We start from the raw sequence: 24,359 nt of genomic DNA, 5'->3' as shown, positions 1-24,359 counted from the left end.
ATAAAGCTGCAGAAAGATACCTGAAGATATCTGTGAACCCCAGGAAGTTCTCCTGATGGAAGGAGAGGAAGTATTAATATTTCTATTATTTACTATGCCAGGTTTTTTACTTGGTCTCTCCATAAATGATCTCTTATTCTCAGAACAAAATGACAAGGCAGGTTTTATCATATCCATTCATGGCTGAAGAAATTCAGACTTAAGAGCAGTTAAGTCACTCAGTTGTTAATTGGTAGAGCCAGGATGCAAGTCCAGAAATGTATGTCTTCAAATTTATCATGCTTTGTGTTAGATATTTTCACACTAGAATCAATAGATTTATGTTAGTGCTTGTTAGTCTCCAAAAGTATGTTCCCCTGTATGTGCCCAGGTGGAGTTAGGTTCTGAAGCTGAAGAGCCCTGCACCCTCAGAGGCTTGCCCTGGGAGTCAGTCCATCCAGCTGATGTCTTGGTCTGATGGTCCTCTGAAATGCAACAGCCTAGAGGTATGTTTGTGATCAGGGAGGTGCCAGTCATTCTGTATTGCTGGCTTTGGGGGCATGACGAGGAGGCTCCCTTCGTCTTGTCTAATGTCTTGCTGTCAACTTTGAATCACTTGGAGATTTTGGTTGGAGTTAACCATGGTCACAACAAATGGTAGGACACACGAAATGATTGTTGCTTTCTTTGCACAGTTTAAGCAATTGCTTAGTTTATTTTCTTGGCTGAATTAATTCAGCTGACCAGTGTAAGCCCAATTTTATTTCTTTTAGGAAAAGCCATGAAAATATCTCCAAAAAAATATAAAAATGCTTGCCTTACAGGGTTGTAGTGAGAACCAATGAGTTAATGTCCCTAATACAGTTTTTGTCATGTGATAAGAAACAGAGCATGCTAGTTCCCTAATTTGTTATTTTCCTCTTTGCTTTCTTTAAATCTTTGCTCAATGACCATCTTCTAAATAAGAGATAATATGAGATTATAAAGGGAGATATGATTCAGGTTGTATCAGGGACTATGGGCAGGCTCTGAAGAAGGGAGATTTCAGCTGGGAGTTTATAATGAGAAGGCATTAGCTAGGTAAATGTCGGGGGGTGGGGAGAGGAAGAGTATCTGGGAAGGAGGATGCAACAGCATGTGCCAAGACCTCAAGGCAGGAAAGCCACTGGTGTATCTCCATCTGGAATGACCATTGTGGTGGGGTGTAATGAGCCAGGAGGAAAGTTGCATGAGATGAGGCTGAAGAAGTAGGCAGGGTCAAGTCCCTCAGGGCATTGCAGGCCATGTTCAGCATTTCAGATTGTTCCCTAATTAACATGGGAAGCCATCGCAGGCTTCTAAGTAGGAGAGTGATCTGCCACGTGGAAAACAAATTGGAGAACGGCAGGCATGAAAACAGAGAGACCAGTTAGGAGACTTTTGCAGTGGTCCAGGTGAGGGATGATGGCTTGGACTAGAGTGATGACAGTGGAGATGACAATGGGCATATTTGAGACATATTTTATAGAGGAAAAGATATGGCTTGTTGATGGATGCAGAAGGTGAGATGTGGGAGGCATTAAGGATCCCTGCCAGTTTCTGGAATGAGATACTCAACGGACAGAGGTGCCATTATCCAAGATGTGATGCACAGAGAGAAAAGCAGATTTAGGAGAGAAGAGCAGGGTTCACTTCTGACAAGTTAAATGTCAGATGCCTGTAAGATATTCAAGTGGAAATGTCAAATAGGAAGGTAGATATATGGTTCTGGAGCCCAGAAGAAGAGTTGGTGTTGAAATACAAATGTGAAAGTTGTTGGCGAAGAGAGGCTATTTGGAGTCATTATTGTTGGCTTTAGATTTTTTTTTTCAAATGTCAGGCAGACCTCATACTGCTTTATTTGGCTTCTCTTTTAAATACTGGAGCCTGTGGCTCTTGTTACACCTTTTAGTCTCCTATCTTAATCATCCAATTTCTGGCTCACTTTGCAGGTTTCCTTCTAATTACATCATAAAGGCAGAGCATTGCAATAAAAAGATGTAGATTCTGACTGTTTGTGTGCCTTGGGCAAATCACTTAGCATCTCTAGATATTAGTTTTCCATCACTAAAAGAAGGGAATTGGTTGTTTTCAGTTTAAAAAATCTAGGATTATCTAAGAATTACCAGTTATAAGTTAATATCTATTGCTGTAAGCGGGATTCATCACTGGACCACTGGGAAGTTAGATCCTGAGAATATTTTGAAGTCCACATTGTGACCAGCAACAGTTAAACCAAACACTGTTAATGTCAATCTCAGATACTATTACTGTAATGCAGAACAGCATTTCTTCTGCACTTGTGGATATAACATATAGGCAAAAATAGAAATTCAGACATTTACTCATCAAAATAGCATCACAGTTAAATCCAAGACAAATCTGTCTTACGGAAAATTCCTATTGAATAGCCATCCTTCAAGTGAAATTAGGAGTAATCTAAATACCATGGTGAGTCTTAGGAGATGTAATAGCCTGGATTATTGGCCACATACGACAGCATTTCCTCATATTTTTCAAGGTAAATCTGTACAAAGCATCAACATTATCAGCAGATTTTCCCTTACCTCAGTGACAGCGAAACTTCTCTTGCCACAGGGAACCACCTTGTACCACTTGTCATGTAGCACATCCATAAACCCATGTGACTTGTATTGACTGATTAGCTCGGATATATTGGAGGTCAAAGGAGAGTTGGGAGGGAGACCAATGCCGTATCCTAGGAGAAAATATAATCTCAGATGAGTGTTTCACCTGAGAGGTTCCTGAGATGTTGCCACCACGCTTGCGTGATATTGCTGTCAGGCCTGGTAACAAGGGCATAGTGAGCTTTCACCATCTTTCCTTCAAAGGACTCAAAAATGTCCAAGGTATATGGGAAGGGGGAAGGGTAAGCTGGGACGAAGTGAGAGGGTGGCATGGACACATACACACTACCAAACGTAAAATGGATAGCTAGTGGGAAGCAGCCGCATAGCACAGGGAGATCAGCTCAGTGCTTAGGGACCACCTAGAGGGGTGAGATAGGGAGCGTGGTTGGGAGACGTAAGAGGGAGGGGATATGGGGATATATATATACGTATAGCTGAGTCATTTTGTGATACAGCAGAAACTAATACACCATTGTAAAGCAATTATACTCCAAAAAAGATGTTAAAAAGATGTCCAAGGTATGATTACCTTGGACCTGCTACCTCTCTGAGTAAAAGAGATGAGTCTGGAAAGGAGAGGAATAAGCTGTGTACTGTGTACTGGGGTACATTGTATTCCAAGGCTTTCTGCCCTTCCCTTCAAGATATTCTTTCGAAGCCATCTTTGAGGTCTTTACCAGGGCTAGGATTCCCTATCTACTTCTCCCAGAACCCCTCCCCTGGACCTTAAATACACAAAATTAGATGAATTACAATCCCTGGTTTATGAAATACTCTTATCATTGGTCATGCATGACCCTTTTTTACTTTTATTTTATTTTTCAATAATAGAATGAGACCATGTGAATGTACAATATAGCATAAGTACTAAAACATCAACAAAAACTTGTCAAAAAAAGGGAGTCTGATAAAACCAAGTGTTGGTACAAATGTAGATCAATTAGATCACTTATTCGTTGCTTGTGGGAATGCAAATTGATGTACCCACTTTGGAAAACTGTTTGCTATTACTTTGTATAGTTGAAGATTTATAAGCTCTAAGACAAGCAACTTTAAATACATTCCTAAAGAACTCCTCCATAACCACACCAGGAGATATGTACAAGAATGTTCTTAGAGGCATTGTTCATAATAGCAAAAATTGGAAACAACCCAAATGTTGACAAGACAATGGGTAAATAAATCATGGAATGTTGACACAATGGAATACTGTATAGTGTGAAACATATGAACTAGAATAACATGGAATAATATGGATGACTCTTAGCAACACTGAATGAAAAAGATCAATCCCAGAAGATTATAGCCTGAATCCATTGTGTAAATGTAAAAACATTCAAAACAAAACACTGTATTTTTAAGAATTCATATGTATTTGATAAAAGTATATTCAGAAAAAAATCAAGGAATTGATAAACCAAATATCTGTGACAATGGTTATTCAAGGCAAGAGAGGAAGGGGAAAGGATGAAGGAGGAGCATAAAGAAGATGTAATTGTTGTCAGAGTTTTATTAATTAGCTTGGACTCTGTATCCTCACTTAGTATGGGGCTTTACTTGCTTTCCAAACTGTTAATCTCTTTGAAGAGCCATGTGAAAGAGCTAATTACCTACATTTTGTCTGTAGCTATTGGATAGCATAGTTAAAAAAAGATGTATTGCCCTCAAGATGACTGAGGAAGACAAACTGAAACTATAGCTAGCTCCTTTTTTCACATATAAAGACCAAAAGGCTGTCAAGAATCCTAAGATACTTCATGGAAACAAATACTTGCTATAATGATTCCATCTTACAATTTATTTCCAAGGACATTAGTTTTTGTTCTTTTTTTAAATTACAGACACACAAATCCTTTTTTAAAAAATATAGGGCTTGAGATATGTGTATAACTAATAAAAGAGAGGAAATAAGTAATACAGAAAAAATTTTTGCGTTTTAAAGAGCTATATGTTTTTCTCCCCCTGGTAATTTTGTTTGTTCCTTAACAATGGCGAGTCAAGGAAATGATGACAGCGTCAAGAGCATTATTAGAATTTTCCATTCAAAGAGCTATTTTGAGTGCCTATTTTGTGCCTAGTAGTTTTGGTTTGAAAGGCAAGACTGACAATAAAAGACTTTACACAGGCAGTCTGTTCTTCTGCTGATTCTACCATGAAATAACATTTTTTTAAAGTAATGGGTAACTATAAGGAAGTAACTGATTTTCTTTAGAAACTTTTATTATAATGAATGCTATTGACAAATTCAGTTGCACAGATTTTCATTCAGTACCTATTTACATGTCAGGCACAATACTAGTCATGTGTATGATAATATTCACTGACTAATTCACACATTTATTCATTCACTCATTCATCCATTCAACGAATATTTATGAGTGAATAGGCACTGTGTTAAGTGGTTGGGATTTAGCAGTGAGCAAGGTAAATATGGTCCCTGCTGTCACGGAGTGTACACTCTCTTAGGGAGACAATGCACTGCATAATGATTATTTCATTACAACTGAGACATCCCAGCTTGTACCAGCTTGAGGGAGAAGAACTGGGACTTATACAAACAAATAGTAGAAGATCTTGGAACTATCTGGTGGGTATGGGTTGATGGTCAGGATCATTAGGCCAGGTTTGCTGAATATTTTATATTTTTTCCCCTGGAGGCAATAATTTTCAACAACAACAATTTCTAATACTTATAGAGGGCTTACTATACACCAAGTACTGCTCTATAATAAACTTTTTACATGTCTTACCCCACTTTGTAGATCATGCACTAGTCTAAGATTGCATACTGGAGTGTGGCATACAGGTTAGTTAAATCACTCTGGGATTCTAATAATGAGAGCTAGAACATACTGAGCCCTACTGAGTGCCAGATACCATGCCACATGTGTCTAACCCCTATGTGAACCCATGCAGAATAGAAACTTAAAGATTGAATAAATATACAGCCGAAGTTCACACAGCTCATAGATGGCAAAGCTAGCATTTGAAATTAGGTCTGTTTGAGTCTAAAACCAATGCTCCCTCCACTGTATCCATTATAGCATGTGACCAAGGCACAGGAATACTTGACCTATTCCTCCCCTTCAAACAGGCCCTATCACTACAATCATATTGATATAATCTCCCTAAACCAGGCAATGCAGTAAAAAACTACAATCATCTAAACTGGTGGTTTGAATTCAGCAGACACAAATATATATTATTCACGGGCAGATTTTGTCATAAACTTTTCAATAAGTTGTGTAAATATAGTATAAGTACAGCCCCAATTGGTATATGATTGTACATAAATGACGAAATTAACTAGCAAGGACCCTCCCTGACTATATTGTGTCTCCTAAAAATCCCCTTAAAGCCGGTAATTCCAGCACAGGTTACTGTAATCATGGCAGAATTGTTTTCATTTGATAAGCATTTATTGCATTCATCTATTCATTAATTCCACAAATAGGGGTTGAATGCTATTCTGTCCCAGACACTCTGCCAAGTGCTATGGAATTTACCAGGTTAAATTAGACACCAAGTCTATCCATATGAAGCTCATGGTGGCACGGAGGAGATGAGGCATACATAAATAACTACACAGCATGGTAGGATGTTATAGGACTTTGCTTGAGAAAAAAAGAGAGGTGAGTCATAAATTCAATAAACATAAAATATAATGACAAAGATGCAATGAAGAGGATGAAGAAAACTGTTGTTATGAGGAGAGAGATTGCTACCAGATGAAATGATGAGAGAAGGCATCTTGGAGTGATTCTTGATAGTGGTATTTTGGATAGATGAGACCAAAATGCATGATAAGAAAGTTTAAAAATTGGAAATTAATATTTACGATAAATTTAAATATTCTAAGAATAGAATTTTGGCACTACAACAAAAGTATAAAAATTGCCATAGGGAAAAAGCTATGTTGAAGTTGCAGAGACATTTATAAAAAATTGCTACATAGGAGATAATAAATATTAAATCACTCCATTCCATCATGTCAAGGTTAATTTGTAATTGACCACTAAAAATAGATTCCTGTTCTTTAAAATTTTCTATGTTAATACATATATTAAATATTGATATTTTAATAATTATTGGCATAAATTATTATTATCTAATTAAAACAAACTATGCATATGGAACAAGGGGAGAAACAGAAAAACAAAGTTATGTGGCAATTAGAAGAGGTACGTGTTAAAAGACATAAAAATCAATTTTATTCAGAAACATAAAATAGTAAAACCATTTTTGTCCTCTTTATCAGCTGCTTTTCAAATTTGATTGTGTTCATTGGTCAAAGAATTCTTATTTTTAAATTGCTGACTCAACTTAGCAGCCTGAGTTGCTTTCATTATCATTAGAAACGTGGCTTTGCAATAAAGACGAGGTTGACTATTTTGTGGTTGATAGATGAAGCAAAATGGAATCCTTCAAGCCTAGAGATGAAGGCTTCAGGCACCCTTGAAATTGGATACAGCTTAATAGCCCAAGAGAACAATTTTCAGAATAGAATTCTGATCTTTTCCCCATGGGTAAATCAGCTTTACTCAGCTAAGAGTGGTGGAAATATATTTTGGCTAGCAAATGTATAGTTAGAAATTCATAGATTTCAAAAATCGTCCTGAAATGTGGTTGGAAAATAGATATTTTTAAAATAAAATCTTAGATAGGGTTAAAAAGACTTCAGGAAGAAAAATTAATTTCGTTTTACGGTCTGGCCTTGGAATACCATATTTAGCTACTGCTGGGCAATGGTTGAGAACATATTGGAATAGTCCTAACCTTAAAGGAGACTTTAAAAATGGGTTTCCCTTACCCCCAGCACATCAAAGTGGAGAGAGAAGTATGTGTGAGAAGCTGAGATATATGAACACTATCTATCCTAGGATAATTTATAATGAATTGGTCTCAATCTATTAATTCAATATAATGAATAATAATAATCATTTATCGGGCACTTACTGTGTGCTTCTACATGCTTAACATACATTATTTTACTTACTCTTCATGACAACTCTGTCATAGATGTACTATTCACAAATCCATTATGCAGATGAAGAAGCTAAAGAACAGATTAAGTGACTTGCCCAATGTAGCACAGTTAGTAGCAGAAACTCTATTCTAACCCAAGTACTCAGACTCCAGAGCTAGTGCTCCAAGCACTGTATTAAATAATTAGTGGAAAGCAAGTAACAGAACAAACTCAAAAACACGCAAAGTCTTCAGCAGAAAGGTCACAAATCAGTACTGTGCAGTTCCATTACTCTTTCTTCTCATTTGACCTTTACTGTCAGCTAACTCCAATGCATAAATTTGGGACATGTATTCATTTATCACAACACTTTCTTTTTTTCCAGAGCACACAATATGTCTTCTTGTCCCTGGTGTATGGTTTTTAATATGACCAGAGACTTTCCACGTGCTCTTGAATTCTTAATTTTGGTTTGCTGCACTGAAGACTTACAAAAAGGTTTCAAACTCAGTGTGGACTATTATCTTTCATTTGTCCCACTTGACCTTTAAGCCTTAGATAAATGCAGGATGGTGAAGTTGGGAGGGGTATTCAGTAGTCACACTGAGTTGATATAATGTCATTACTACAGAGAGCGAATGTATATTCAGCATGAAGGAATCAATGGACTCCGTTTTCTTTCCTAAGTTCCCAAAGTCATTTAAGCACTTTGGAAAGTGTATGCAGACCTTCAGGGTGCTTTTGATTATCTACAATAAGTGAATTAGGTACTTATTTCAAATACAACCTAATGAGTTATATAATACGTAATACATCATTTATTACATAACTGTTATATGCTTTGCATTATACTAGGTCCTATGATAGGATTACAGATAGACATATGAAACAGTCCTGAAAGCTAAATGGGTAAAAATTGTTCATAAATTGCTTTTATGATATATTTATGCCTATGAAGTCTAATTAATTAATAATAAAGTCCACATTTTCATAAGTTCACAAATTCTAAATGTTGCTAAAGGAAAGCATATAATATTTTTAAAAAATTTCATGAAGAGAGAAATATTCCATAAAAATCTATGAGATTGACTTTTTTGTTAAAAGCAGCAATCAAGACTTTTACTAGTATCTCTATCATGTTGTTTTTCACTTACGTGACCTCGCTTTGTGTTTTACAAAGTTCTGCTTTTAGGTTGTAAACTTGTTCACAGAGGCAGTATTGAATTAAAATTTCTGATTTGCACCTCACCCAGAATAAACCTGCAATGTTTTTTTTAGAACAAGCCAACAATGATGAGACCGTTCTCTGTATTCAAATCTGTAGTCTCTCTGCTCTCTTGCAGAGAGAGCACTTCCTTGCGCCATTTTGTATTTATCCCCTTTGAAAACAATGTGGTATCTGGAGATGATGGGAACTGAAAGACACAAAGTCTCAGGAGCACAGATGGAAATGTAAACAGGAAACCAGTGGGGAGTTAATTGTGTGGCATCTGGCACTGGGGTCTAGCAGAGGCAAACAAGCCATCTCACCACTGCCTTTTGACAAGATAGAGTTGGCCCCTAAGACAAAGGTGGAAACTAGAGTCCTTCATTCTTTTGCCCACTACAAATAATTCGTTGTTAACAGCTGCTAATGGCAAAAGGGACCTCAATTACCCAGTGCATCTAGGACAGAAAAAAAAAAGTAACATCTCTTCCATATCCCTAGATGCCACAAAAAATGGGAATTTTCCCATTGTTACATCAAAATGAGGTTATATAATGAATGTTCTTTGGTTTTCTAGTTTTTCTTTGGCTTTTCTTTTTGTGCCCTGCTACATCAGACTGTCATCCTTTTTTTTTTTAACATCTTTATTGGAGTATAATTGCTTTACAATGGTGTGTTAGTTTCTGCTTTATAACAAAGTGAATCAGTTATACATATACATATATTCCCATATCTCTTCCCTCTTGCCCTCCCCCCCACCCTCCCTATCCCACCCCTCTAGATGGTCACAAAGCACAGAGCTGATCTCCCTGTGCTATGCGGTTGCTCCCCACTAGCTATCTGTTTTATGTTTGGTAGTGTATATATGTCCATGCCACTCTCTCACTTTGTCACAGCTTACCCTACCCCTCCCCATATCCTCAAGTCCATTCTCTAGTAGGTCTGTGTCTTTATTCCCATCTTACCCCTAGGTTCTTCATGACCTTTTTTTTTTTTTCTCTTAGATTCCATATATATGTATTAGCATACAGTATTTGTTTTTCTCTTTCTGACTTACTTCACTCTGTATGACAGACTCTAGATCCATCCACCTCACTACAAATAACTCAATTTCGTTTCTTTTTATGGCTGAGTAATATTCCATTGTATATATGTGCCACATCTTCTTTATCTGTTGATGGACACTTAGGTTGCTTCCATGTCCTGGCTATTGTAAATAGAGCTGCAATGAACATTTTGGTACATGACTCTTATTTTTTGTTTGTTTTTTTGGGGTTTTTTTTTTTGCAGTAACATGGGCCTCTCACTGTTGTGGCCTCTCCCATTGTGGAGCACAGGCTCCAGATGCGCAGGCTCAGCGGCCATGGCTCATGAGCCCAGCCACTCAGCGGCATGTGGGATCTTCCCAGACTGGGGCATGAACCCGTGTCCCCTGCATCAGCAGGCGGACTCTCAACCACTGCGCCACCAGGGAAGCCCACATGACTCTTTTTGAATTATGGTTTTCTCAGGGTATATGCCCAGTAGTGGGATTGCTGGGTCGTATGGTAATGTTTTTTTAAACATCTTTATTGGAGTATAATTGCTTTACAATGGTGTATTAGTTTCTGCTTTATAACATAGTGAATCAGCTATACATATACATATATCCCCATATCTCCTCTCTCTTGTGTCAGACTGTCATCTTAATAGAATATCCCTACCACTAAATCTCTCTCTTCCTGAGTTCAATTCCTGGTTCAGGTGGAGGTAGCTTTGCCTGGAGAGGGGATTGATTTCTCTTAGGAGAAGGCTTGAAGAAACAGCATCAGCTGTTACATTCTCATTCATCACAAAAACGAAGACTGAAGTAAAAAATTTGCTGATGTGTTTAGGGGAGACAAGGACCAACTGTGGTTGGGGAATTGGAATCTGAATAGTCTCGATATACTAATTTACATACAGGAAAGTATAGTTTTCTGGAAGTAGGACTTGGGCACCCCCGTGGGATTGTTTCAAGTCAAAGTGCTTTCTGACAAGTGAGTATGGCTTCTTTTGGGAACCAGCATGTACTGTCAGAGGAGGGAAGCTGGGAACTGGGAGATGTGAAATTTGCTGGTTCAAACTACCAGCTCCATATATCAACTGTTGTCCAGGATGCAAGGAGCTACTGACAAAGCAATCTTTCTTTGGTCCTGAAGTCTGATTGATTGGTTGACCAAATTGAAAGCAAAAATTTGCTGCCAGTGGGAAGAAAGACAAACTCAAGGTCCCAAACAAGGTTTTGTTTAGGACTCTTAGAGGTTACTAAACCACAAAAGTTGATTTTTTTCTACTTATTTTTCAACTAGTGGAAACATTTATTTAAGGACCATGAGATTTGGATTCTAATTCCAGTATTATCATCTAATTGTGTGATTATGAGAAAGTGGTAAAATGTCTCTGGGTTTTCTTGTGGATAAAACTGAGTAGACTGGATTAAATCAACACTGGGGTCCTTCCAGTTATAATGCAATCATTCTAGTTTTAGCATCAGATTCATTACAGGATTTGGACATTAGAAAATACAGATTAAATTAAAACTGGAGTCCCTATTTATTATACTGTCACCACTCCCAGATATCTAAAGCAACATTGTTTGGATAACAATGGCGTTTTGGTTGTTGTTTTGCTAACAATTGGATAACAATATGTTGGTGGAGTAGGTAGAAAATAAATACCTAACTTCAGCAACTTAATAGCTGAGTGCTTAAGAGCTGAAAATGAAAACAAGGGAAGATGAATAGCTCTTTGCCTCTGACATTGGCATTTGTGACTTTCTAGGTTGGCAAACTGAGCACATTCCGAGTAAAAGTGAATCAAGAATGACTGATTAATACCTTCCATGGCAAATGGCTTCCCCACAGTTAGAAGTTTGCAGTCAGCATCTACTGACACTTCATAATCCAGAAGGGCTTTGTCCATGATGAAGGCATCTAGTTTCTCTGGATCATTCCTAAATTTAAGACGAAGAGAAGAAAAGTGAAAAATGATTCATTAATAGACAGGAAACACTAAGGCTGACAGCTGGCTTTTGTTTAGGGAACAGAAACCTGGACAATAAGGGCAGTACAAGCTGGGCAGCTGCTGGCTCTGCCTTGCTGACATCTCACTGACCTGCAGAGAATAGACCAGGGGAAGCAGACACTCTTATAAGAGAGCATGACATCTTTCCAGTGGATTCATCTACCAGTTTCTTTCATTACTTCTAAATCCAACAACAAAACCAGAGCGACTATGAATTGAATGGGAAGGTAAATAGTCAAGGTTCATTTCTCTTACAATAACTGAATGACTTCTTTGTGTAAGCATTGTATTTATTGTTCTCCACACATTTTACCCCTTATAATAACCTTGAGGGGGGGTGGTAGTATCCCATTTTAACAGATGGAAAAATTCAGGCTCAAAGAGTCAAAGTAACTTAATCCAGTCTACATAGCCAGTAAGTGTTGGAGCTGGGGGTCTCATTAATCATTGTGTGAAAATTCTTAATTCTCTCTGTCATGATCACTATTATATTCTTCAGAGATCAGGCGTTATTTCATATTTGGGAGTACGTATTAAGGAAGTGCAAATAAGAGATCCAGCACTCTTGGGGAAAAGGGAGTTCAGGTCTCTTTAAAGTCCATAGACTGGTGTTCAGTAAATGGAATGGGAAGCATATGTAATAGATCTTTATAATCTGATTTATTAATATATCTCCAGAGATTCATGTTTCACTCCCATCCCAGGAGGCAGTTCAGGCAAAAATCATTTAAAGGCAGTTGTTTCTGGACTATATCAGTGAGTCGGCTGTAGGCTGGGCTTAAGGTGCCAGCAGACATCCTTGTGCATCCTTCATGTGTTCTCCCCAGTCTTTGGTCATAGATACAGAGATGGTCCCAAGGAAGGCGGTCAGCACTGGCTCAGCTCCACTTACAAAGGTGGCAAGGGAGGATGAGTTTCAAAGGGAAATGTTTAAGATGTATGCAATGGCTCTTGTTTTCAGCTACCTCAAACTTTTTTTGGAAAGATATAGGACATACATCCATTTAATAAGGGCTTTCTGACCCTCAGTGCCGTCCAAACAGCTTAGCAAAGAGAACAACTCTTCTCTATCCCATCTGGGTCCAGTCATTCCTCTCTTAGAGCCAAAAATGAGGCTGTTGGAATTCAATACATAGCAGTAGCTTCTAAACTCAGAGGAGAACATGGCTAGGACCCATCAAAAATCTAAAAGAGAAAGACACCTTTAGACATCTCTAAGATTCATCATTGAGCAGCAAGTACCTTTTTGATGGCTTTTTCTGAGCCACACATGGACACACATTAAATAGGTCAACATCCCTTCTTGGTGCCAATGACCATTGCTTCCTCTCTCTACTCTTTTAGGAGGTAAAATAGGCACTTCAAAATAAATCTCTTTTCCAGGGTTATTGAATTTAAGTTACAGTGAGGCCTATGTTTAACTATAGCCAAAATGAAAAACATCTCCCAGGTCCAGAGCTGTGGGAAGCTTCTAAAAGGGCTGGGGATAAGAACTGTCTCCTGGAAGCTGAAGATGAGGAACCTTAATGGAATCCTGGCAGTAAGATAAAAGTCAAGCTGAAAGATGCTTCTCCAGTCAAATCTTGACTGTCACAGTACCAGAATGTACCTTGTGAGCTACACAGGAACAAGTTACCATTTACTAATGCTCTGCAAATATTTGTGGCAGCAATAACAATACAAAAAATTAGGGCTCAGTTTTTCTAACCAGTATTTCCTGAGGTCCATCTCAGTGGTATCCCTAAATAACTCCTCATGATTTTGAATTGCAAAGTGAAGTTATCTATGGCAGGTCTCTATTGCATAGTAAGGCAAGAAGCAATTAGCTCACACACTCCCATGGGGCCCTGAGTCACTGGTGAGGAAGTGGCAGTGTTTGATCCAGGTATAAGGACCTTCTAGACTGGTTGAATCATCCTTATAGTTGGCACAGCCATGGCCTACAGTTGTTTCTCCCATTATAAAATCATGCTGTCTTTTTGAGCACTCATTTAATAACACATATACCACAAAAACCATATAAACATACTAAAAGTAATTAATACTTTACTAGGGATTAATTTATTGGAATACTGTTACCTCAGAAAGCAGGGCCCTAAGTGAGTAGGATGAAGCCCAGGGGAATTCTGATGGGAGAGGGGAGGGACAGGTTTAACACAGGAACCTGTCTTTATAGGCGACTCCAAGGGTTGTGCTTGCAGGTCAGGGCACTGGGATGTCAGGGGGTAACTTGAAGACTGGTTCTTTGGAGTGGTGGCTAAGAGCATAGGCTTTATCTGGGCCAAAAGTAGAGAGAGAAGCCCAGAGAGAAGAAGGCAGAGGGCATTGATGATAAGCTCTGTTCCAATTTCACCTCAATCTATGAGTCACCTGGGGAGCTTTTTAAAATTCAGATTCTGGGACAGGGCCTGACAGTTTGCATTTCTCACATGCACCCAAATGCTATCTGGTACGCGGATGCTGCTGAAACATGGACAGTTTTTTGAACACCAAGGACCTACTTTCCAGTTTTGGTTTCCAGACTAGCCTGCAGCAGTGGTTGGATTCTAGAGACCTGGTTCTAGTCCTGACCCTGCCACTTGCTAGCTGTATTTCCATGGACAAGTTGCTTCTTTAGGAACTCAGCTCCTTCATCTGTGCCTGTTTTCCTACCTAACAATTTCTCCTGAGGCTAGAGGAGGGCCAACTCTGAGCACTTGGGCCTTCTAGATGAAGCCTCCAGAGTAAATGAATACCCTGAGTGGAATGCAACTGGAGACTGCAGCAGTGGCTTATCTCACCCTTTCACACTGCCATAAGCGCCCAGTTTGTCAGCCATTACTATCTAGTGGGGAGCCATTGCTGTCTCCCTGCCATCTTATTCTTTTTCTCAGCCATGAATTTCCCTAAAGGAGAGGATAAAGAGGAGGAGCTGGGAGGCAAAGGAACACTAAACTCTGTGTCAGAGAGGGACTCTAATGTTTTAATGTTCTTGCAAAATTGAAAGTGCCATTTCATAGTGCTTCAACACTATATATAACTCTGCAAATCTGAGAACACAAGGTTTCCTTTCTAGACTCTAGCTTAGTCCATAAAATTGTTTTAGGGGCTGATTACTAGCGCTCTTGAGAAACACTGAGCCTCTATGTCCCATAAAATTATTTATTTCCCTTTCTTAAAAAAAAAGTTTGAAGTGCCAAGTCTTGTTGTCCTTTGGGGAGATTATTGTGTTTGACAATAGAGAAACCAGTTTCCTGGTGCTGCACAATTCTAGGGACTGGAGTTTGAATGTATGTCATTGTCCTGAGACCATCAGGCAGGAGGGAGAGGACTGCTTGCCTGCATGCTGTGGTGCTTATCAGGAGCCATTCATCCCCTTCTCCCAGGCAGACTAGATGAGCAGACCTGTAACTGCACCAACCTCTTTTGCATTCAGCTTCACTGAATTACAGGCTCTGATAATCTGCCATGGTAATGTGATTGCTCTTGATTGCTTCTCATAAATGCCGATGAGAAGGATGCAGGCATGGGAATCATTGCCTTTTATCTTATTTTCTTTCTACAGGAAAGGTCTAAGATAAAGTCCACTTCCTTGTAATAAGAGGAGACAGTCCACATGCTTAGAGATTCACTGTGAAGGAAAGGGTTGCTTTGGGGCACTTTGTCCTCTGGCCACATTCCCTGAGTGTTTGATCATTTCAGCACCATTGTTTTCCCAAGTGATGTCGAACCAACATTTACTTCCCCCACCATCTGCTACACTAATGACTGCACTGGCACTTTGATCAAAGCTACGGCCAACTTGGGACTGTGCAGGAACTAGTAAACTAGGTCACATAATTAAATGCACACTTATTCCATACTGCCTCCTGGATCTCACATGGTGTGAGATATTACTGAGCACACAATGGATATATTTAGCTATCATTTTAAAAAACCGACAAACACTACATCAATAGCAAGGCTTCTTTTTCATTGAGAACTTTTTGGATGCAAGAGGTTGACGCTCACTTCAGATACTCCACTCCATCGGGTGTGGCTGGTACATTGTATCTTCTCATATACTCATGCATCTCTGGGAAGCTTTGCCTCACATAATCTTCAGCACTGCTTTCCCGGACAGTTCCAAAGCGGAAACCTTGAGAGGGATGATGTAGCTATGAGGCAGAAAAAGAAGTGTCTTTAATATAAATTCTTAGAGTTGTTTTCAAAATTTTCTTTTCCATCATTCTTTGGATTCTAATAATGACTTAGGATTTTTCAAATGCACACAGTCATAAACAAATTTCCATGTGTACATGCTCTTTCATACAAGCTTTCACATAAGTAAATGTTCTATCTTCACATAAATAATTGTTCTATCTTCAGAAGCAAACAGATGGAAACAACAAACACAAAGTACAAAACAGCTTTCTCCTTTATATTGAGAACCTGTCAGAATTCTTTAGAAACTATAAAACGGTGTGTAGAATCAAACTTGGTATTAAAAATTGCTTATCAGACAAAGCATAAAGTTAAGATAATAAATTAAAGATTGTGCCTTTCCTTAGTTAGAACTACACAAAGGCCAAGTTAAAACCTTGCATCCTGAGATTGAAATATACATGACCCCAAAGAGTGAATACATCTCTTTTATGTTTATTGGTCTTTATGCTGCAGTATATTTTAAGTTTGTTGAGTTTGTTTTTGGTGTAATTACAAGATGATCTCTTTCCTTTAAATAACTGTATTACCAGTCATGCTGTATATTTGCTCAAATGGAATGGTATGTAAGACAATTAGGAGCAACAGAGGAGGAGGGTAGCAGGAATAGATCCAGTAATGGCACAGTTCTCTAGAATGTAAGACCTCACAGTGAGGAGAGGCAGTGTACTGGGAGTCCTGTAGAAGCTTTCTGTCACTAAGGATAATAAAAATACAGCACATGAGGCAGTATAGTTCATGGAAGTTGTACAGAAGTGTTAATATAGAATCTAGACTTATTTAAAATATAAGAATGAACTGGGATTGAGCTGTATTATGAAAATAGTCGAATGTACTGTAGTAAGCAGTATATTAGAGATTATACTTCTCCACAATTGTTATGTTAAAGTTCTTTAACTTTTTTGTTCTGCTTCGTGTTAACATATTTGATATCATTGGTTCTGACTGAAGCCTTGGGGACAGGAATTCACTGATGGGCTTCATGGAGTTTATAAGTCTCCCGAAATTCTAGGCAACATTTTATGTAAATATGTGTTTGTAATTTTCTTCTATAAGGAAGATAGTACAGAGTTTCATATTTTTTCAAGTTGTTTATAGCCCCTACAGGTTAAGAAATCACTGAATTTGGTAACAAATAACTTATATTTGAAGATTAATTAGTTTTGACACACACCAAAGGTCTAACAATATGGCAATAGTTAAATAAATTATATGCCACATCCTTATAGAATGTTATCTAATGTATAAATCATGTTTGTGAAGCACATTTAATAAAACAAAGCAAATGCTCATATGACAAATTGAGAAAAAGCTTTGTTATGGTCTGATCAAAATTAAATATGTATATAATTATTTTAAATGCTATGAACCCCCCCACAGATATCATATATGTACACACACACACACACACACATCTTGGAAAAAAATATATCAAGATATTAACAATGGTTGTTCCATTGATGGTGAAACTACAGGTGTATTTATTTATTTATAGATTGTTTATAGAAGCATGCCTCATGTTTGTAAGTAAAAAAACCCTTTATTTTACAACCAGTGAAATAAATAACTCATTAATTTATTCAGTATTTTGGGGGGGCAACTTTGTATAATTTTCAAAGTTACTGGGCCCACAAAGGTAAATACCTGCAATCATTGCCACAAAGGGACTCACCACTTGGTTTGTGGTATTTCTTTGGATATCCCACTGTTGAGCAAGTGATATGGCAAACCCTTGTGTTCCATACACTGAACAAATTCTGATGTTTTATGCCAGCATAACCTTAATGAGGCCTCAATAATAATAATAGCTAACATTTATTGAATATTATGTGCCAAATATGTTTACCTGCATTATCTTGATTAATCCTCATAAAAATTTTATGAAGAGGGCTCTATTAATACTTCCTTTTTAAAGATTAATCAACTGAAGCTCAGAGAAATATAGTAAGTGATAAGTAAGAGTAAGTAATAAAAGTAATAAGATCACACAGCTATAAGTAGAAGGGACTGGATTAGAACCCATGTCTGTTTGACTTCAAAGCCCATGCTGTTACCGACCACATCACCCTGCCTTCCAGCTCATGGCAGCAAATGGAGAGAAGATGTTTATTAGAATGAACTCACTAGTCTTTTAAAATATTCTCCTTAAGCCTTAGGCCTAGGCTGCTCTCACAATAGCAAGCTGCAGCCCTATGGCTTGAGCAAGGCAAATTTATCAGCATTCTGTTTGTCCAACACCTATTCATTTTTAAGGCCTAGAACAAGACTCTCTGTATGAAGTCTTTGGCCTTATCTAGCTTCACCCTCCTATCCAGGAAGAACAAAAACAAAAATAATTTACTGCTTATTTATCTGTGCTGATACAGCACCTTGAACATACAGAATATGTAGGCTAGGTACTTATTTAGCCATCTTTCACACTTTTCATGCCTACCTCCTTTGAGCCTTCCAAGAAACTTATGAGGTATTTCTATTATCTTCCTTTTACAGATAAAGAAACTAAAGACTAGAAAGTTTGTTATTTGCCCAAGGTCATAGAGCTAGTAAATGTTGGATCTGGAATTTGAACCCAGATAGTCTGATGGAAAATAGTGAGCTCTGAACACCATGAACAGAGCTTCTGACACTATGTCATACTGACTCTGGGTCTGGTCATTACAAAGCTTGCTACTTATGTGACAGGCAGTGAGCTAAGGGCTTTGCACATTTTGAATTCTCACAATAATCCTGCAAGATAGATGTTATTTTCTTATTTTACATATTAAGATGCTGAGGTTCGGGCAAATTAATAATCAAATTCTCGTAGCTAGCCATTAGCAAGATTCAGCTTATTCTTTTCCCTAATATGCAGACCAGGTTTCATTCATCTGTGGACCACAGTTACCTATTACGACGCTTGGCACCTGATAAGGGCTCTATACATGTTTGTCAAATCAATTAATTTTACCACTATTCTTCTATCCTCTCTTCACCCATTTAACTTCTATTCATCCTTCTTTTCTCAGCTCAGTAATCACGTCCCTAACTTGCTGTCTAGGCCAGATGCTCCTTTCCTAAGCCCTCATAGCACGCATACCTTTCTTTTGTAGAACTTATTACAGTTGCATTTTTAAAATTTAATTGTGTAATAGTTTAATGTCTAGACTGTCAGCTTCTTCACTGGACTGGAAGTCTATGTAAAACATTTAATTAACTGTTGTATTCCAATGCCTTTTACCACGTAGTTGCTCAATAATATGCTTGATGAATGACTGACAGATTCTTTGAACCACAGGGAGATGAGAGCTTTGTCATCCCACTAAGCACAAAAGGGACTAATGATATAGCTTACAACTCAAGCTTTTGAAACGAACCCTCCTTTTAAGGTAAAAGGGTCTTAGGTCAGTAGTTAGAATACTTTTGTCTTACCCATGAAAATCATCCTTTTTAGAAGTTCATTTTTTCACATTATGCTGTGACACTATCTTTATGGCCCATGAACTATTTCTAGGCAAACTCTGGACCTCTTTTCTTTGCTGAGTGCATCAATACAGCACTCCTTCCCAAGACACTGGAGGGAGTTGTGAACCAGCAGATCAAAGCTCGGAATTCCAGAGGAGGACTAGCTAGCCCTTTGTGTTATCTCCTTTTCGTGTTTTCCCGCTGCCTTTTGCCCATGGGCTCCCACATCTCCCTGACATGGCTCTCATGCCTGTGAAGGAGCAGTTTTGAGAATGGAAAGTTCCTTCAACATTAACATAAATAACTAGGTTCTATGGGAGGAAGAATTTTGTTAGTCTGACAGGAACCCCACTCTAACCTGGAGATGTATTACAAACACTGCCACTTCTGCAGTCCAAGCCACCATCGTTTCTGCCCTCTGCACATTCCCTCTCTTCCCCTCCAATTCAGTCAGGGTCATCTTCTTAGAGCCCAAAACTGATCATGTCACTCACTTGCTTCATACCTATCAATGGCTCCCCATAGACCTTGGGATGAACTCGAAATTCCTCACGTGGCCTCAGCATGATCCTTCTCCTGCCTTCTCTCCAGCCTCTTCTCCGCACTCTCCCCCTGGCCTCTAAGCTTTAGCCAGTTCTCTCAGTTCTTCCAACATATACTTTTTGCTTCATCAGAGCTCTTGCCCATAGCCTTCATTCTGCCTGGGATGCTCTATCTCCTCAACCCTAACTTCCCTTCGTGTAGCTAACTCTAAAATGTCACTTCCTGGAGAAGGGTAGAGGGAAGGGATAGTTAAGGAGTTTGGGATTGACATGTACACACTGCTATACTTAATAAGGATAACCAACAAGGACCTACTGTATAGCACAGGGAACTCAGCCTAATGTTATATGGCAGCCTGGATGGGAGGGGAGTCTGGGGGAGAATGGATACATGTGTATGTATAACTGAGTCACTTTGCTGTGCACCTGAAACTATCACAACATTGTTAATTGACTATATACTCCAGTATAAAATAAAAAGTTAAAAAAAAAAAGTGTCACTTCCTCAGAGAAGACTTCACTGACCCCTAAACTAGATTAGGCCACCTGTAGCACCCTCCCATTGTACCCTGCAATTTCATATTGCGTTACTAACATTTGGGATTATTTGTTCAATGCCTACTTTTCCTGTGAGCTTATAAGCTTCCATGAGGGTTGGGCCTATGCCTGTCTCATTCGTGTAGTCATAAGTCCTCAACAAATGTTAGCTGCTATTATTCTCATCATCATCATCATCATCATCATGCAGCAAACACAGTGCTTGGTACAGAGCAGATGTTTGATAAGTATTGGTGTAATAAGTCTTCATTATTAACACAAATTCTCTTAGGTTAGATACATTACAAACTAGATACTTTTGTCACACTTCATGTTGTCTTTCTTTCCTTTTAAACATTAAATTTTTTCCTTTAGTTCTTATCTTAATTCTTTCAAAACAGTATGTTCTTTTTTATTTCTATGTGTGAGTTCCAATACCAAAAAAAGCATGAGCTACTGAGCAGTCACAGAATAATAGAATCAGAAATGGGATCTAAGAAGCTATTGATACAATTGGATGGACTAGCATAGTCTGCCCTTTGTGTCCATGTGGTGTGTAATTCAAAGAGCCAAGGATGTCAGAAAGCCTGCATCCAGGAGGGAGGATAAAAGTATACAAAGAGCTAAAGCAGTTGAGCTGCAATACAAGCATCACCAGGAAGTTCCAGAGAGAGAAAATTTTCTTTAAAGTTTCAGCTAAATATTTCACCAGCTCTTCCAATTCTGTTTATATTTGTGTCAGCCTCTTCAGGCCTTGCGGAAATATCTAAGGTTAAACCACGTATTTGTATGTGAATTGTTCGGTATTAATGGAGTACTGAACTCTACCCAGAGCACCTGTGTGGAGAATAATCAGATAGACATTTTGCAGAAAGCAGAGAAGTGGCTCAAAACAAGATGGAAGCAAACTCAAGAAATAATCAAGCTGCTCTGTCCATGGTAGATATGATGATTTAGATTCAAAAACAATCTCAATATTGAGTATTTTCATTTAAGCTCTACATTTGTATTTATCTGAGATTGTTACTTAAGTATGAGTGGAATGTAGCCACTAGATCTGATAAAATGTCCTTTGGAGGTGGGTGGAAAAGGCCATTCTTAATTTCATCAGTGAAATGGGATATACTAGGTATTGGGACCATAGTTCATCCCTGTGCCAATATAATGTCCAGTTAAAACCTATGGACTGTATAATGGAGGGTGGTCTCAGAGTTCGGAGGGGCTTTAAAAGTCATCTACTCTGTTCACTGATGCTTGAATCTTTGATAGCAAAGCTAAATATATTACTTGGAATTTCTTCAAAATGTAGATTCTGACTCATTAGGTCTGGGTTGGAGCTTGAGAATCTGCATTTGTAATAAGCTCCCAGGTGATGCTTATACCTTGGTTCATGGACCAGATGTTAAGTAGCAAGGCTTTACTTATAATGTCACTATTATTTGCCTGTTAAGTATCTGCTTGAATGTCTCCAGTGACAAGGAAATCACTTCTCTTGAAGCATATCTTCTGTATAGGAAGGATGCCTTTGTGTTCCATGCAACAAATCTATCTATTTGAATATGTAATAATAATGATAATAATAAAAAAATAACAGCTAATATCATTTTTGGTTATTGTGGGTGTTCTGTTCATAAAAGGTTAAAACAAGCTTGGTGGATCGGCCAAGCTCCCTAAAACAAGCACATTCATCCTTGAGTCCCTGGGGGTCCAATACTTGTGTTCAATACCTAGCTGTCTTGGGAGTGGCCATAGGAGAACTGAGCCCTCCCCACTCCTTCCTCCCCTTGCTGGCATCACCACATCTTCACACACATCTCTGCTGCCACACTGGCCATCTTAATGCTTCTTTTTTCCACTTCGCTTGGGTACAGGTGGGGGCTAGGGACTGAACTTGAAGAGAGGTATCAAAGTCAGGGAGGCTGTAAAAATAAGGAGTCCAGACCTCAGGAAAGATGAGTAGCTGCAGGAAATGCTAGAGATCATTTAGTCCATTCATTTATATATATATCTTGCATTTATTAAGAACTTTCCATGTGTCCAGCATTGTGCTAAAACTTTCACATGGATTGTATATTTTAAGCCTCGTAGCAACCCTATGAGGTATTTATTATCATCTCCAACTTTCACATAAGAAGTAAGGTATGTGTTTAAATAACTTGCCCAAGATTGCTCAGCCAATATAGGAAGTTTCTGAACTTAGTCGGACTGCAGAGACTTTGTATGTAAACATTCCACTGTACTACTTCCTGATCTATACGATAAGGAGACTTACGCTCTGATGAAAAAGGTGAACAAGAGACTTGCTCCAGGTCACACAAATAATGCAAAGGTGAGCTTGAAAAACCTGAACTCAGGCCCAAGTAGAATCCTGTTGAATGTATAATCCCCTCCCCAAATGAGTATGGCTGATAAGAAAAATTGTTCTTTGTTTCTTCTTTATAGTAAGCTATGTTCAACAACACTTTCCCATCTACTATTTATGAAACCACAAGTGTCCAGTCTTTATGTCCTTCTCTAAAAAATAATTTCCTGAGTTAAATTTGCTCAGCAACATCCATAAATGGCACTATGGTACTCATTTACTAGGCCTTTGGAAGTCCTTGGTATTTCTCTGTCTCATGTATAGTCATGCAAGGGTAGGGTCTGTTATCATGGTCTTTGTAGTGTCTAAAAGCTAGATATTATAGGATTTCTAGAGGGTAATTATCGCTATTCTGCTACAAATGTTCAATCTCTGTCTTTGTTGACTGTTCCCTTTCTTTGATGAAATTCACGTTGTTTTGCTTCTTCTCTGACCCTGGTCTAATGTGTCATTCTATTCATCTGGAGCAGGCTACCCTTTTCAGTTCACTGAGACAATTCCAATTTATTCAAAATCCCCTTCAAATCCCATTTTATGCTGTGTGATCTTTTGGAGCTATGTCCATTTCTCCCTTATATGCCAGATTAATTATTTCACTACGGGTACTGTAACACTACTGGTGTTTCCAAATACAGAGACATAGAATAATAATAATTGCATTGATGGTGATGATGATGATGATGTAGCTCACCCTGTGCCAGGCATTGTTTAAATACTTTGGACATATTAACTTTTATAGTCCTTACAACGATCATATGAGGTTGATTCTATCATTATATCCATTTTATAGGTGAGCAGCCTGAGGCGCAGAGCAACTAACTAACTTGTCTCAGCTTATGGAGCCAGTAAATGACAGAACTGGGCAGTCTGTGTGGCTCCATTACTTATGCTCTTGACTACCATTATACATAGCACAAAAGTTTTTGGCTTTACCAGCTATTCCCTTAATTGCTGTGAGACTCAGTTCCCTTATATGTAAAGCGGCTAACTGAAAGAGTTCAGCCATTGTACATGTAGCCCAACGGCCAATGGGGGAGCTTAATTAGTCCCTAACAACTTCTTAATACTAGTAGCTATCTGTTGCATTGATTACATGCATGGCCTTCCATACTCATAATCTCATTTCAGCCTTCCTATATCCCTATGAGATAGGTTCTATTAATAGCTCTAGTTCATGGTTGTGGGCAAGCTCAGAAAGTTGAAATAACTTTCCCCAGGCTCTTCAGCCCATGCTGTTGCTATACCCACTTATCAGCTGACTCTAGAACCCAGATACAGGTAAAATTATTGTCTTAATGGGATTTTCAAAGGTAATTATTATCACAGTGCAATTACTTTAGAACCATAATTCCTCTAAAGATGTAATTCCACTGTGACAGAATTGAAGTTTGAACCAGGTCAGCTGAGGCCAGAACCGACACCTCTTATA

At 38.4% G+C, this 24,359-nt stretch overlaps 1 protein-coding gene across 1 annotated transcript in view; it reads right to left on the bottom strand.

Annotated features, from left to right (window-relative positions):
• Positions 1-24,359, bottom strand: part of GRIN3A (glutamate ionotropic receptor NMDA type subunit 3A) — a 143,279-nt gene that overhangs the window by 32,187 nt on the left and 86,733 nt on the right. Inside the window, exons 4-6 of the mRNA XM_032633838.1 lie at positions 15,857-16,002; positions 11,680-11,795; positions 2,565-2,716 (exon numbers count right to left, since the gene is read on the bottom strand). Coding sequence (XP_032489729.1) covers positions 2,565-2,716; positions 11,680-11,795; positions 15,857-16,002 — 414 coding nt within the window. The remainder of the gene's footprint in view (positions 1-2,564; positions 2,717-11,679; positions 11,796-15,856; positions 16,003-24,359) is intronic.

Source organism: Phocoena sinus, chromosome 6, assembly GCF_008692025.1.
Source record: "Phocoena sinus isolate mPhoSin1 chromosome 6, mPhoSin1.pri, whole genome shotgun sequence".
Classification (NCBI taxonomy): domain Eukaryota; kingdom Metazoa; phylum Chordata; class Mammalia; order Artiodactyla; family Phocoenidae; genus Phocoena; species Phocoena sinus.
This window is presented reverse-complemented; position numbering and strand designations above follow the sequence as displayed.